Source organism: Cnephaeus nilssonii (genome assembly GCF_951640355.1).
Source record: "Cnephaeus nilssonii genome assembly, chromosome: 22".
NCBI classification, from domain to species: domain Eukaryota; kingdom Metazoa; phylum Chordata; class Mammalia; order Chiroptera; family Vespertilionidae; genus Cnephaeus; species Cnephaeus nilssonii.
In genome coordinates this window covers 13,742,773-13,759,176 of record NC_137093.1, presented here as the reverse complement: position 1 = coordinate 13,759,176, position 16,404 = coordinate 13,742,773, and the positions used below count along the sequence as shown (strand labels likewise).

Here is a 16,404-nt window from a genome sequence, read left to right as displayed (position 1 = left end):
CCTCCAGTGGGAATGTGGTTCTTATGCTCTTAATTTTCTAATAGAACTGGAAGAGATTATTATATTTATAGAAATCCATGTTGCAGATAACTTTTAAGGAATATCTATGTTCTGCAAAATTAGAGGAGAAAAGAGTATGAAGAAACAAGTAGTGAATGTTACCAAAACTTGATTATGTGTTGGCAAATGCTTCAGGAGAAGTGATTAAGGTCTATAAATGATATACCTGTCACTTTCTCCTACCTTAGTCAGGGCGAGGGGGAGGGGTAACGGTTGCATGATTGCTGCAGCTTCCTTCCTGTGCTGTGTTTTGAGTCTCTCGGCCACCTGATACCGATTGGATGTCATTGTGGTACTGCTTACTTAAGGCTGGAGAAGTTTTTGTGGTTGAAAGCAGTAGAGATAATAGCAGCAGGTGGCTCTGTGAAGTGGTTGGTGATATCTGTGTCCCTTCTTCAAGAGAGGAGAAGCCTACCTTCCAAAGACTGGGATGCTAGTGACACTGTGAAGGTGTGTTTGAATTTTGGGCCTTTGCTGTGGACTTTCTCCAGCAATTAACTACAGCAGATATTTATTGAGTGCTTGCTAAGTACCAAGCCATAGCTGGGAATGACTCCATGACTGAAACAGACAAAAATGGCTGAGCTCTTGGAGTTTACATTCTGGTGGGCAGGGTGAGCAGAGATACAATAAAGGAAATTATATACTATGTAATAAATTAGTTAAGGAAAAAATAGATCAGTATTAGTGGGATGGGTTGTGCCCGTTTGAGGAAGTAACACTTTCAAGTAGGATAGCTAGGGTAGGTTTGAGGAAGTAACACTTTCAAGTAGGATAGCTAGGGTAGGCCTCAGTGAGAAGGCAACATTGAGTAAATGCTAGGAAGAGGCAAGGAAGGAGCCGTGGTCTGTACTATTTGGGAGAAGAGCTTCCGGCTCAGGATAGAGCCAGTGCAGGGCGCTGGGTGGGAGGGCACCTGGTGCAGTCTAGGAACAGAAAGGAGGCCAGGGCACTGGACCAGTGATTAGAGGGAAGGGGACCAGGAGATGAGGCCAGAAAAAAAGTCATAGGCAGTATGGCTGTTGTGCCCAGCCTGTTGGCTTCTTCTGTCTAAGGCATGGCCTTGACTGTGATGGGCAGACAGCCAGTAGAGCAGGTATAGGTGTGAAGATCAGTTCTGTCTTGGAGAAGTTAAGGATGAGATGTCGGGAAGGCAGCTGGCTAGAGGTGTTAACTGCACATTAAGAGTGCTTAGAAAGAAAGAAAAAAAAAAGAGTGCTTAGGTGCAAGGGTTTCTCCAGAGAGACTGCTGGTTGTCGAGTATGTACATTATCACCTGCACAAGAAAAATAATTTGTTTCGTTATGACAATCACAGGTGGTTTGCTGTTTACCTTGATTACCTTCATGTTATTACACACAAAAATATATATATTTGGTTTTTAAAAAACAGACCATATGTATATGTTTGTTTCTCATTGAGATAATTGTAGAATTACATGCAATTGAATGAAATAATGAGAAATAGATCTTTTGTACACTTTGCCCATTTTCTCCCAGTGATAACATTTTGCAAAACTATAGTATAATACCACATTGACACACTCCACCTATCTTATTCAGATTTCCCCACTTTTATTTGTACTAATTTGTGTGTAGATGGGTATTTAGTTCTATACAATATTTTACCTGTCTAGGTTCGTGTATTCACCACGACAGTCAAAACACTGAGCAGTTCCAACACCTTCTATAACCACACCTATCACCTTTCCATACCCCTCTACCTTATAGATATATGTTTGGTTTGGTTTTGATTAGCATTTTTTAAGTTGTAGTAAAATACATATAACATTTATCATCTTAATCTTTTGAGTGTATAATTCAGTAATGTTATGTATATTCACATTGTTGTGTAAAATATCTACAGAACTTGCTCATCTTCCAAAACTGAAACTATATGCCTGGTAAGCAACAACTCTCCATATCCCCTTTCCCTAGCTCCTGGCAACCACTATTCTTCTTCTTTTTATTTATTTTTTATTTTTTATATTTTTTACCCCCTCCTTCCCTCCTCCCTCCTCCCCTTTCCACTATTCTTCTTTCTGTCTCTATGAATTTAACTACTCTAGAGACCTCATATAAGTGGATTCATACAGTATTTGTGCTTTTGTGGCTGGCTTATGTCAATTAGCATAATGTCTTTAAGGTTTATCCATGTTGTAGCATGTCTGAATTTCCCTGATTAATATTCCATTTTACGGATATACTACAACTTGCTTATCCATTTATCCATCAAAGGACACTGATTGCTTTCCCTTGGTTATTTGAATAATGCTGCTGTGGCCCTAACCGGTTTGGCTCAATGGATAAAGCATTGGCCTGTGGACTGAAAGGTCCCAGGTTCGATTCCGGTCAAGGGCATGTACCTTGGTTGCGGGCAACATCCCCAGCAGAAGGTGTGCAGGAGGCAGCTGATCGATGTTTCTCTCACATCGATGTTTCTAACTCTCTATCCTCTCCCTTCCTTTCTGTAAAAAATCAATAAGATATATTTTTTAAAATATGTTAAAAAATAACAATAATGCTGCTGTGAAGATGGGTGTGCAAATATGTCTTCAAGACTCTGCTTTTAATTCTTTTGAATATATACCCAGAAGTGGAATTGCTGGATCCTAGGTAATTCTGTTTTTAATTTTTTGAGGAACCACCACACTGTTTTCCATAGTGGCTGCGCCATTTTACATTTCTACTAGCAATGGATAAGTGTTCCAATTTCTCTATATCCCACCAGTACTGTTATTTTCTTTTTTCTTCTTTTGATAGTATCCATCCTCATAAATGTGAAATGATATCTCATTCTGGTTTTGCCTTACATTTCCTTGATAGTTTAATGATATTGAGCATTTTTTCATATGCTTGTTGGCCATTTTGTATGTCTTCTTTGGAGAAATGTCTGTTGAAGTCCTTTGCCCATTTTTTAATGGAGTTTTTTCCTATTTTTGCCATTGAATTTTAGGAGTTCTCTATATGTTCTGGACATTAATCCCCTAGAGAGGCAGCAAACTACCGTATTTAATGCCTTGGGCTCTGGAGCCAGATACCTAGACTCTTCCAGGCAGCTGTATGGTTTGGGGCAACTTTTTTTAACCTCTCTGTATGCCTTAGTTTCCCTCTCATGGTAAAATGAGGATGTCAGAAGTATTTACCTCAGAGGGCCAGGTGAGATTTATAGAATGGCCTGGCCTGGCCTGGACTGCCTGCAGGATTTTTTAAAAAATATATTTTATTGATTTTTTACAGAGAGGAAGGGAGAGGGATAGAGAGTTAGAAACATCGATGAGAGAGAAACATCCATCAGCTGCCTCCTGCACACCCCCTACTGGGGATGTGCCCGCAGCCAAGGTACATGTCCTTGACCGGAATCGAACCTGGGACCCTTGAGTCCACAGGCCAATGCTCTATCCACTGAGCCAAACCGGTTTTGGCGCCTGCAGGTTTTGAGATACTCGAGAGCATGTCATGAGCAGGAGAGGTGAGGGTCTGGCCTTGGAAAGGCAGAGCTCCATATAACATCCCCCAGCATGGCTCTGGCTCTCCTAGGAGTGGCTGGCTGGCACCTCTAAGGGCTGGCCTGCCCAGATGCCCCAGGAGGCTCCAAGTGGAGATGGCAGCACTGATGAGGTCTAGGCTGCCGCTGCTGTTCTCATTATACTTACAGATATCTGCTCTTTTGAAGTTCCCAAGGCTCCTATGGTGCTAATTGGTCACTGTCGTCTGGTGTCTGGCCGTACTCCAAGCCTCAGTCTTAGCACTAGCCATGGTCTCAGCATTTCTTACCGCCTTTGGAGCAGTGGCATCTGCACCACTCAAGGTTGGGCCCACAGCCCCAATTGTCCTTCCTGTCTTGTTTCTTGAGGCTCACCTGTGAGGCATATCTCACAGCCAGATGGGCAAGAAACCCACCTTTTCGCAACTGCTTCCCTCCCAGGCCCTCAGTCTATGGGAAAAGCTGGCACATTCTCAGCAGCAGAGTGTGGGACTCTGGCTTATCACACATGGCAGCCACCAAGCCCAGGAAGGGTGTGGGTGTGCCAGCATGGGCCTGAGTGCACACGCATGGAAGGACCAGTTGGAGCACTTTCAGTCCTTACCTGTGTTCTCAGCACCTGCCCTTTTTAGCCCGCCCTGTATAATAGTTTCTGGAGTCCTTTATTGAAGATGAAGGTGGGAGTGATCAGGTCTGCCCTGTCCAGGCTATTGGAGAATAATAACTGGCAGGCTTCCTCTTCAGGCCTCTGGGAGTGCACTCCACGGCTGGGGCTGGCTCCTTCAGAGATTATGCAGTACCAAGCTGTGTCAGGGCTTGTCTTGTGAACTCTTGGGATGAAAGCTCAGAGCAGACCAGGGCTGAAATTTCATGTGTTTGGAACTGCTTTGAGCACCCTGCCGTGCTCCCGCAGTGCAGGCCGCAGCTCCTTGGCTGTCACTATAGAACTCTGGCTCTTGGGTGTGGGCCTGGAAGTGACCAAGGGGCTCAGAGACCAGGCCAGAGCTGCTAGCGTGCCCTGTTGTGGTAGCCTTTGTTGTTTTGGAATTCAGTAAATACTAGAGATGAAATAGCATGTGGTGTGATTTTCAAATTTTCCTAGGTTTCTACTTGCTCCCTGAGACAAAATAGAGAGTTTGTACCTGCTTGCTGGCGGCCTTGCACAGCTGTGTCTCCCACTACCATGTAATGACCAGTGAGAAGGGAGCACATTTCCCCGGCCTGTGGCAGCTCCTGCATGATGGGACTGTGAGACCTGGCTCCAGAAGTGAGGGAAGCGGGTGCCACCGGGGCCAGTGCTGGCATTGCCTTTTGATTTCCACACATGGATGTGAGCCCTGGCAAGACTTTCAGCTCTTAAGCAGCCACTGCCCACACTTGCTACCTTGTAATTCTATAGCCAGTAACTCTTGTCCTAGTGCCCATACCACCTTTCCTTGGGTGACAGCAATAGAGCATGCTTGACTAAGAGACTCTTTGGCAACAGCAATTGCTCGTGCTCAGTCCATTGTCATGCCATCTAAATTTGTCACTGGACAAATATTACTGAGCTACCACTCACCAGTCAACATCTATTTGGACATCGGGCATGTACCGTGGAAGGAGGATCAGCAAAAGGAGATGCCGAGAAGGCCGACTCTCCGTGGACATTGATGCAGCACAAATGTATGGGGGCGAAGCTTTTTGGAAGCAGAAGCATGATGAGGGAAGCAGTGTGTTGCAGACAACCACTGGCCCTACCCAGCTCTCAGTCAGCAGAAAAGCCGGGGCATGCATCCCGTGTCCAGGCTGATCCATGGGACGGGGAGATGGCTGGATGTACTAGTATATTCTAGTAGCCCCTGTGACTCAGAGCTGTTGTCATGAATAGCCTTTACAAACATGCATCCCCGGAGGTGTCAAGCTCTTATCCATAGACCCCTGTGTAAATGCCCAGGTGACCTATGCGCTCAGTCATTCTAGGGACAGATTGCTTTGTCCCACTTTTATACTTTCATCTAGTTAATGTCACTTGGAGAGTGTTCCAGCAGTTTATACTTTAAAACTTAGATCATTCCGCCCTCACTCTCAGGTAAGTGTACATTGATAATATATTATTTTTCCTAGGATCAGTGATTAGGGATATTGTTTGAATAACCAATATTTTAAAAGTTTGAGTCTGTTGCTATTCTTCAATGAATAGAAGCCAAGGCGATGTTGTGTGTGTTTTTTCTTTGTTTCCAGGCAAGCCAATATTTTCAGTTGATATTCACCCTGACGGGACCAAGTTCGCAACTGGAGGACAAGGTATGTTCATGGAATAACAGGAATGCTCACAGCCCTGCACCTAGCTCTGCTTCTCCTGGTCACCATTGAGCTATAGAAAGAATATTTGCTGTTTTCAGTATAGATGTGACTCAGTTTAAGTCTGAACAAGTCACATCAAAATCCCTTTTTGGCACTAGAGTATGCTCTGTATAGATATTTCGATAACAGGTTTATCTTCCTAATTTCTGTTCATTGGGTTGATATTAAAATCAATTTGCATGTCTGAGCCCAAGCTTATTGAGCGTGAAAAATGGCAGGTAGTCTCATGGACAAAGCTCCAGCCCCAGAGGCAAGGGCTCTTGGTCCTCATCTTGGTTCTGGCAGTGTTTTCTCATCTGTAAAGGGGGAGGAGATGGTTAACCTCTGGAGTCAGTCATGTAGTTATCAGGCCCATTCTCCAGGCTCAAAGCAGTTGAGCAATTCAACTGGCGATAGAGGGCAAGTACAAATGTGCAGCACACCATTTGAAAAGATGATCCATGGTATTGTTGGTGTGTTTCACCCAGTGTCTGCTGCAATATTGCAGTAACAACTCTGGAAAGGCAAAGTCACTTTTGAGGCCAAGACACCAAGATCACACAAAGTAGCATTCCCGCAGAGCCCAGTCCCCCAGCAGCTTCACTACAGAGCAGGGTCTCCCTCTGGCTGAGGCCTCCCTGACAGGACTGGAGAGTGCCCCTGTGAGTCCCAGGTCTGCAGGTGCTGCAGAGCAGTTTGCCTGAAGACTTCCTGCTGCAGGGCTTACAGGGAAGCCTTGATCTCCTTCCAGCGTGCTGCCGGCTGCACCCGAGAGGTGCCCACAGGCGTCACCTAGGACCAGTGGACTTAGCTGGGGTAACAGATTTCTCCTCATCCACGAGAAGAGGCACACCTTCCTGACCTACTCGGCATAGTACACTCTAGAAGAGCTGATTGAAAAATGAGTTTACACCCTAGCTGGTTTGGCTCGGTGGATAGAGCATCAGCCCCTCTATAACAGAAAGTTAAAGGAGGGGCTGGACTTTTGTTAGTTATCAGTAGTGGAAATCTTAGAAAGAGAAATCATTACTGAAATGCATACATGTATTTTTTAGCCCAATACTACATCAGCCTATGACCACAGGCCTCGAAATGCCCTCTTTTGGTTGATCTCTCATCTGTAGATGGCAAAGAACCGGTGAGATAATGAGGACCTTTTCCAGTGTTTAAGGCACATTTCAGACTGGGGTCTTAAAGCACCATGTGAGAACACCATGGACTGCAGACAGCACCTGAAAGGGAGAGAAGCTCAGGCAGGGACCTGAAAGGGTGTGGGGCCTAGGCTTTTCCAGCCTCTTCATTTACAGATGGGGCCAGCGACCTGGAAGCAGTAGGGTTTGGGGAATTGTGTGTAAAAGACAACTTATGAAATGTCTGATGGCCCCTGTGTCACTTGGAGGCCCTCTCCTAGGACCCTCTTGGTTACTGGGCAGGAATGAGGACGTTCTAGGGACCTCTGGTGGACCTGTGTTAGAGGCCAGACCAGAACTTGGTCCTCATTTGATTCTGGTCTAGAATTCTTTTCATAAAGTCAGGTTGGCCTCAGCACAGTACTAAATCCACACTTTTGAGTCCCCATCACACTTGTTTTTCCTCATCTTTGCTGTAACTTATATTAGTAATTCAAATTCAGTCTCCCCCAGTCTAGTTAGTTGTGATTTATGAAAGCTAAGTGAGGACTGTGTCTCATAGTTAATAGTCTACTCCTTGTGCATTGAGTTATTTCTGCCCCTTCGTTCCAGGACAGGATTCTGGGAAGGTTGTGATCTGGAATATGTCTCCAGTCCTCCAGGAGGATGACGAGAAGGATGAAAATATTCCCAAGATGCTTTGCCAGATGGACAATCACTTAGGTATTACAGAGTGGCCCTTTGCAGGCTTTTCGTGTTGGCAGAGTGCCCAAGGTTAGCACATGTGTTTGTAATTAGAAAGATAAGGCCCCGTGCGGCGGTAACTCCCCTCGGCCTGCTGTCTGAAGGCACAGATGTTGGCTGCACACCTGGGTGAGTTATTCGGCAGAAGACTCGGCCCGCCCACAGAACCATCTTTGGACAGTCTGCAGGTACCTCTGGTGATTTCCTGCTCATGAGTCGTTACTGCCTGATTCCATGGGGCTTTGGGGCCAGCAACCTGGAAGTAGTAGGGTTCTGGGAAGGGAGTGTAAAAGACAACTTACAAGATGTCTCCGATTGCCACTGTGTCACTCAGAGACCCTCTATCAGGACCCATTTGGTTGCTGGACAGTATCTGGTTTTCTTTCCTGTATTAGTGCCTTAGTTTCCCGCCCCTGAGCATCAGGGTGACTGTACTTGGCTCTGGTTTCCTACCTGGCTGCTTCCCCTGAAATGCTCCATTAACAGTTACATCCCCTGCCTTTGCTCTGTATGTTCTTGCTCTCCCAACATGTCTCTTGGCGTTCTCCAGTTTGGAGCGCAAGTCACTCACAGGCCTTGTGTGGGCCACAGCTTGGATAGTGTCCCTCACATTGCTGGGCTCCCGAAGGTTGAGCTGTGAGTGCTCCCAGAGGCTGCAGCACAACAGGATCCAAGAGGGATTCCTGTTGGTCTCAGTTTATGAGCGCAGGATCAATCGACCTGCAGTCCTGATGAGTTTGGAAAATCCGAATTTAATTGCTGACAGGTGGAATGAAGTCAGAGTTTTATGTTTTACCCAAGCTGCTTCCTGAAAGCTCTGGAGAAGGCATTTGGCCTCTTTAGCACGTGTCTTCCTGTCAAGAATTATCCCTCTTCAGAAATACATCTCATCATAATGAGATTTAGGTATTTACCAGTTTTCAAGGCAGTGAGCCTCCTCCTACTGACTACTTCATCCAGCACTAACACTTCTCAGGTTAAGTAGCCTTTCAACCTCCAGGCTCTATTCTGGTCATTTGTTATTATAGCACAAGTAGATTAGTGCTTGAACTGAAATGTTTTTCTAGGGCTCTCACCTAGTAGATGCCTTGAATAGATTAGATAGATTAGACTTTATAAACCCTTTGCATCTTGCCAAACTCTGCTTAAACAAATGACTATTGGATTTTCATCACCCTATTTTTTTTTCTTCCCAGCATGTGTGAACTGTGTGCGGTGGTCAAACAGTGGGATGTATTTAGCTTCTGGGGGAGATGACAAACTGATTATGGTGTGGAAGCGGGCTACGTAAGCATCATTTTCCTTTCTTCACATTTTATTTTTAGAAGCTTCTTTGCTGGTCTTTATCACAGTCACTTTCTTTACCCTGGCACTGAAGTCCCCAGAGTCCCAACTTCATAAGAGACAGGAAGCACACGTAGGCCAGGAGCAGCTGGGGCCTGACCCGGGAGTCAGAAGGCCACCAGCCTCCCTACTGACCTGATCAGCTGTCCCATGCCAGGCAACAAGGTTTCCACCTAAAAAGAAAGGGCGAATCCCTTCCAATGCTGATACTGGTGGCTTCCTTTGTTTTGTTCTTTAAATGAGATTTCCCAACATGCAACGTGGTGAAAAGTCAAGGTGCTCTGATGGAATCTGGGGAGGGGTCCAGAGCCTGCCCTCTTAGCCATTCACCTCATTTTCTGTCTGCCTCAACCCTGACCTCTAAAGAGTCCTCACTTGAAAGCCCTTTCTCTGCACCAACAGTGAGCTAACCATCACCTAGAAAACTCTTCTTCTTTACACCTAGGCAGCTTCTCTCAGGGTGGGTCCTGGGACTCTTCCATAACCAGCTCCCCAGGTGACTCGGACCAGTCAAGCTGGGGACTCAGACCTACCCCACTGCTCAGCCAGAGTGGCCCTATGGCCGTGGCTTTGAGAGCAGAGGCACACTGTCCCACCCAGCTGCCCCAGCAAGGTCTTTCTGTGAGTTTGTGAAGAAGTCTACAGGAGTGAAGGCTGTCAACAGAGGCATGTCAGTGGTGTAGGCACCACCTCCATGGGAGCCCACGTGACTGCTTGAGTGCCAGGACCTAGTACCCATGATTCGAGTGCTTTCTCTGCCTCAGGTGTTAAGGCCGAGGCCTTCAATTCTTTATAAGAGGGCTTAAAAACTGTTGATTCTGCTGCTTTAGCCAACATAAATAATATTAAGTATATAATTTGGAAAACTAAATATAAAAGAAAAATATGATAATCCCACCACCTAAAGAAAGCTATGGTTAATATTTTGGTGTTATTTACTTGTGTCCTGATCCATTTTCCATGCGTACATGTAATTTTTTTGTTACATAGTGACATATTGTGTATGCTGTCCTGTGGCCTCCTTCTTTCACTTAGTTATATATTGTGAACATTTTCCCATGCAGTGGCTAGTCTTTTACCACACACTTTGTGATAACTGTGTAGTATTTCTTCAAGTGCAAATAATTTACCAGTCAGCTCCTACTGTTCAGCAATTCAGTGCTTTCCAGCCATTGTCTGTTTTTGCTTTGTTCTGTCTGCCATGATAAGCCATGCTGCAGTGAGCATCTCTGTGCAGTGCCGGAGCCTCCCTGGAGTGCCTTTCTGATTCCTCTTTCACACAGGTACATCGGCCCCAGCACTGTCTTCGGCTCCAGTGGTAAGCTTGCCAACGTGGAGCAGTGGCGATGTGTCTCCATCCTCCGGAGTCACTCAGGCGGTGAGTGGGGCTGCCTGTTGGGTTGGGCGGCCCCAGCAGCTGTCTGAGACCAGCAGCAGTACCTTCAGCAGCTCTGTGTCTGGGTCACCCCTCCCCATCACCATCGGTCATACCCTGCCTGTCCCTCAAGGTCTGTGCAGTCATCGTCCCCACTGCCTGCCTCCAGCTGCATTCAGTGCCCCCACTCCTGCCCTCATGGGGTATATGTTTATATTTTTAATGTAGAACTCCCCACGTTCTGCTGTTTATCCTGGTGAACTGAGTCACTACCTTCATCAGTGGATCACTAAGTCCGTAAGCGCACTTTATTTATTCCACAGAAACTAGAATACAGGGGCCCAGTGAAGTTTTTTATTTGACCCTGAGTTATGTTTGCAAAGTGTTGTAAATAGACTTAGAATGGAAAGACACGTTTTGCCAATTTGGACTGAAGAGGAGGAATGTCAGTCAGTCAGCAGCAGTCTAAAACCATGTGATGCACTTCGTTAGGCACGAGGGATGCCAGAGCAAATATCACTTAGTCTTACCTCAGAAAGCCTGTGGTCTAGCCCTGGAATATCCTGGAGGGTTTCCCAGGCAGGGTGGATAGCAGAAGAGAGAGGTTTGCTGTGAATGAGTAGGCAGCACTTCACCACTGTTGGATCTTTATATACAAGGCAGGAAACAGCACGGAGTGGGGCCAGCTGAGTGCGCAGGGACCAGGTCATGGAAGGCTCATGCTCCCTTTTAAAGAGTGTGTCCTTTATTGTGGAAGAGGCAGGGAGTCATTAAAAGCTTTGAAGCCAAGAGGGAAATGGTTCTGACAGCTGTGGGGAAAAGAATGCTGTGTCAGTGGTTCAGATGAAAACTTTTAAGGGCCTGACATAGGCCTATGATAATTTAAATAGAGAGGAAGAGACTATTTGGGAAATTCTTAGGATAGAGCAAGGGGAGTGATGGAGAGTCCTAGCTGGTGCGTGAATAGCCAGTGGTTGTCATCTACTGAAATCATAAGAACAATAGGCTTATGGGGATGGACACCAGTTCATTGTTGGGTAGGCTACGTTTGAGGGAGTTGGGGAGAGAATGTCAAGAGACTGTTGGAATTGAGCCTGGAGCTCTGGGGGAAACATGGGGCAGGAGTGAGAGGTTTGGAAAGCGTCAGCTATAAACCATTGGCAGTGTGTGCTCGGCAAATACTCTGCAGACACTTTGAAGGTGAACAAACCCACCTCTTGGTGACCAGATTGATTCTAAATTTTAAAGCACTGGGTCTTTAAAAGCAAAGTGTGAAAAACATACACTTGGCATATTTAATCAGGAGTAGGAAAGAAAAGCTAGGTGAAATTAGAAGTAAAAGGTCTAGAAAAACATTTAATCTAGCCCTGGCTGGGTGACTCAATTAGTTGAAGCGTCAATCCCATACACCAAAAGGTTGCGGTTTTGATTCCTGGTCAGGACACATGCCTACATTGCAGGTTCGATCCCTCGTTGGGGTGTGTACAGGAGACAGCTGATCGATGTTTCTCTCTCTCTCTCTCCCTCTCTCTCTCTCTCTCTCTCCCTCTCTCTCTCTCTCTCTCTCTCTCTCACAAAAAGTTATAGAACATATCCTTGGGTAAGGTTTAAAAAAACAAAAACCAGTTAACCTAGAGAAAGAATATCATCAAAGAGTGCAAAATGTAATGTTTATATAGTATTAAATTTAAAAAACAAAACAAAATACTAAAATAAATATAATTTTCTAGAAAATAAACGTTTTCAAAATTGATAACATAAGGTTAGGAAAAACTGAACAAAGTAGTAACCAATGAAGAAGTTGGAAGCTACCTTCAGAAATGATTCCTGGTCCTAAGTTATTTTTTGATGCATTGTTTTAAGCTTTTAAGAATAATGCCTCTGGAACATAGAAATAGTTATTCTTTAAAGGAAGCCCTAACCCTGTTCCCAAATGTAATAAAAATAACAGTGAAACAAAAGCATAGACAAGCCCTGGCCGGTTTGGCTTGGTGGATGGAGCGTCGGCCTGTGGACTGAAGGGTCCTGGGTTCGATTCTGATCAAGGGCACATGCCCAGGTTGCGGGTTCGGTCCCCAGTGGGGGGCGTGCAGGAGGCGGCCGGTCAATGATTCTCTCTCGTCATGCATGTTTCTATCTCTCTCTCCCTCTTCCTTCCTCTCTGAAATCAATAGGAATATTTAAAAAAAAAAAAAAAGCATAGACAAATATGAATGAAGATAGAAAAGTCAGAAAGGAAATATTCACAAGTTCATAACATTTGAAAACTAATTCATTTTGACTAAATATGATTTATATTGGAAAACTTGTGTAAAGGAAATCTGTTAATATAACTCAGCATACTAGGAGGTTAAATGAGAAAAAGCACAGAGTCATCTGATGAGGTATTCTGAAAGACATATTAGATAACTCAGTATCATTTCCTAATAAAAATGCTTTTTAAAAAATGGCCACAGAAAGTTATTTCCTTAACATGATAGAGTCATCTTTTTCCAACCAATAACAAATACTACACTTCACAATTGAGCCTTGTTCCCATTTATATTGAGAAAAGACAAGGATGGGTGCTATCATTTAATTTGTTACTTTGGAATTTTTGCAACACAATGAAGCAAATCAGAAGGAGATACACACACTGGAAATAAGACAAAAATGAAATGATATGAGCATGGTATTGTATATCAAGAAAACCCTAAGGAAGAAAGCTCTTAGAACTCATAAAGCCTTGAAAAACACTTGGAGCTAATAAAATGAGTTATTGAATTGGCCTCATATAAAAAAAAAACTTGTAATTATTTATCTTGCACTAGTAATAGCCTATTAGAATATATATATATATATATATATATATATATATATATATATATATTATGCAAATTGATCCTAAAGGCTGAACAACCAGGAATGACCGGTCGCTATGACACTCACTGACCACGAGGGGGAAGACACTCAATGCAGGAGTTGCCCCCTGGTGGTCAGTGCGCTCCCACTGGGGGAGCTCGGCTCAGCCACAAGCTGGGCTCACGGCTATGAGCACAGCAGTGGTGGTGGGAGCCTCTCCCACCTCCGTAGCAGCGCTAGGGATGTCCGACTGATGGCTTAGGCCCGCTCCCCACCAGACATCCTCTAAGGGCTCCTGGACTGTGAGGGCACAGGCCAGGATGAGGGACACACACACACACACACACACACAGTGCACAAATTTTCATGCACCAGGCCTCTAGTCTATATATATAAAAGCCTAAGTGACCTGCCGATCATTCGGCCATCTGACTGGTAGCTATGATGTGCACTGACCACCAGGGTGCAGACACTCAATGCAGGAGCAGAAACCACAAACATGGAACAGACTGATGAATCTCAGAGGGAAGGAGGGGGGAGAGTGGGAAGAGATTAACCAAAGATCTTATATGCATACTAGAGGCCTGGTGCATGGGTCCCTCAGCCTGGCCTGAGCCCTCTCACAATTACAGACCCCTCAGGGGATGTTGGAGAGCTGGTTTCAACCCAATTCCTGCAGGCCAGGCCGAGGGACCCCACTGGTGCACGAATCCATGCACCAGGCCTCTAGTCTAATGATAAAAGGAGAAATCTTATACAGTAGAATAAAAAATTGTAACTCAGGAATAATCTTACCAAGAAATGTATGAGATCTCTAAGACTTAAACCAAAAACCTTTTTTGAGAAATAAAAAATGACTACTTCATAAATGGAAAGACTAAAATAAATACTTAATTTTTCCCAAGTTAGTATTATTTATTTAACAAACATTTATTGAACACCTTATATGTTCCAGGTGCTATTCTGTCTATCTCAGGAAGTTTACATTCTTGTCAGAGAGACAGATAATAAACTAGTCATGCAGGAAACTGGAAGATAAGTGCCAGGGGGTAAAATGAGGTTGGGTGCCATTTCACCCAGAGTTCACAGGGAGGGCCTTGCTGAAAAGGTGACATCGAAGGAGAGATCAAATGGAGGTGAAGGGACAACTATGTAGTCTTCCAAAGAGCTTTCCAGGCAAAGGGAACAGCCAGGGCAACAGCCCTGGAATGTAGATGTGTGGTTGGTGTGTCCAGGGAAGCACAGAGCTAGTGTAGAGAGAGTGAAAGGGTGGGGAGCATGGGTTATGATGAAGGCTCTTTCCTTAGTGAGACAGGGGGGCTGAGCAGGGTTTTGAGCAGAGGAGTGGGGAGGCCTTGGCAGCTGTATGGAGTTCATATTGTGGAAACTAAAGGGCAGCACTGGGGAGATCATTGAGGAGGCTGCTGACAATCTAGGTGAGAGACAATGGCAGTTTGGGCCTACGTCATAATGGTGGAAGTCAGGAGAAGTGGTCAGATGCAGATTTCTTGGTGGATGGGATATGGGGTGTGAGATAAACGGAGGAATTGGGATGAGATCAGAATGTGGCCTGAACAGTGGAAAAGATGCAGTTGCCATTACTTGAGATGGGAGTTGTGTGGGTGGGTGGGATAGAAATGTTTGCTGGATTTTGGGCATGTTGTTTGCATTGCCTAGCAGCAGTGTAAGTGGACCTGCTGTGTAGGCATCTATATAGATAAAAGTCTAAGCGACGGTTCGACCGGTAGCTATGACGCACACTGACCACCAGGCGGCAGACACTCAACGCACAGGCATGGAAACATGGAACAGACTGATGAATCTCAGGGGGAAGAAGAGAGAGGGGAGGCAGGAAGAGATTAACCAAAGATCTTATATGCATACTAGAGGCCCGGTGCACAGATTTGTGCACCAGTGGGGTCCCTCGGCCTGGCCTGCAGGGTTTGGGCCGAAACCAGCTCTCCGACATCCCCCGAGAGGTCCTGGATTGCAAACCTCAGCAGTGACTCCAAAGGGCATCTGAAAGAATAAGTAAAGTTGTGGAAGCTACAGTGTTTGTCACAGAGTGACAAACTAACAACATTGGGTAAAACTAACAAAATTGAAGTAGGCTACAGTGTACCTAAATAGAAAGAATTATTCCCCATTGGGATAGAGTAACCATTAGCAGTTCGTGGTGAGGGGAAAGTAATTTAGAGCTCACTAAATACAGCATACACCAAAATAAACTTCAGATATTAAAGAGAGGAACATTCTAAATAATTAAAACAGAAGAAAAACAATTGAATATGTATCAAACCTCTAGCAGAAGGAATGTTTTTTAAGGTTAATAGGCAGTAAAGGATGTCACAGAGAAGAATAAGAGTTTGCTACATAAATCTACAATATAGGAAGGCAAACTGATGGAATTTGCAGCTAATGCCTGTAGTACCAATAGTCCATGGAGCCCAGCTGGTGTGGCTCAGTGGTTGAGTGTCGTCCTATGAATCAGGAGGTCAAGGTTCCATGCCTGAGTTGCAGGCTCAATCCCCAGTAGGTGGCATACAGGCGGGATCAGTTAGATCCTTCAAAATCAGTGATTCTCATCATTGATGTTTCTATCTCTCCTTCTCCCTTCCTCTCTGAAATCACTAAAAATATATTTTTTAGAAATAGTCCATGGAAATGGCAAAGAAAATCACATCTCCTTTCTGGATTCCCAGCTAACCACTTCTCTGCTCTAGGACTTGGGCACCACAGTGAAGTCCTGGGGTTCACATGTCTGGACTCAGCTCCTAGAGGAGGTTCTGGGTCCTTGTATTTGTTAGACCACTGCACAGGAGAGCTCATCAAAAACAGGAGCAGTGTCGTCTAAGGACAAGACAACTCTAGACAAACAGATGTGAAAAGCCTTCACTTTCACTACTAATCAAAGTAAATTTAAAATATAACAAGTTATAAGGAAAAAGATCATAATCCTCAAGTTATTAGGGGAGTCTTGAAATGGACCTTCTGCTTATAGAAGTGTGAAGTCATAGAGGTCTTTGAAAAGCAGTCTGCAGTGTTAAGAGACTCCAGACTTAGGAAAATGTTCAGTTTTCTTCCCAGATTCCCACTTTG

At 44.8% G+C, this 16,404-nt stretch overlaps 1 protein-coding gene across 3 annotated transcripts in view; it reads left to right on the top strand.

Moving 5' to 3' along the window:
• The window catches only part of HIRA (histone cell cycle regulator), a 64,100-nt gene that overhangs the window by 9,027 nt on the left and 38,669 nt on the right, over window positions 1–16,404 (top strand). For 2 of the 3 annotated variants that reach the window (XM_079762888.1, XM_079762889.1), the window contains exons 2-5: window positions 5,770–5,832; window positions 7,614–7,724; window positions 8,942–9,032; window positions 10,373–10,467. In XM_079762888.1, the coding sequence (XP_079619014.1) occupies window positions 5,770–5,832; window positions 7,614–7,724; window positions 8,942–9,032; window positions 10,373–10,467 (360 nt within the window). Of the gene's footprint in view, window positions 1–5,769; window positions 5,833–7,613; window positions 7,934–8,941; window positions 9,033–10,372; window positions 10,468–16,404 lie in introns of those variants that run through there. The other variant, XM_079762890.1, reaches the window with a different exon arrangement.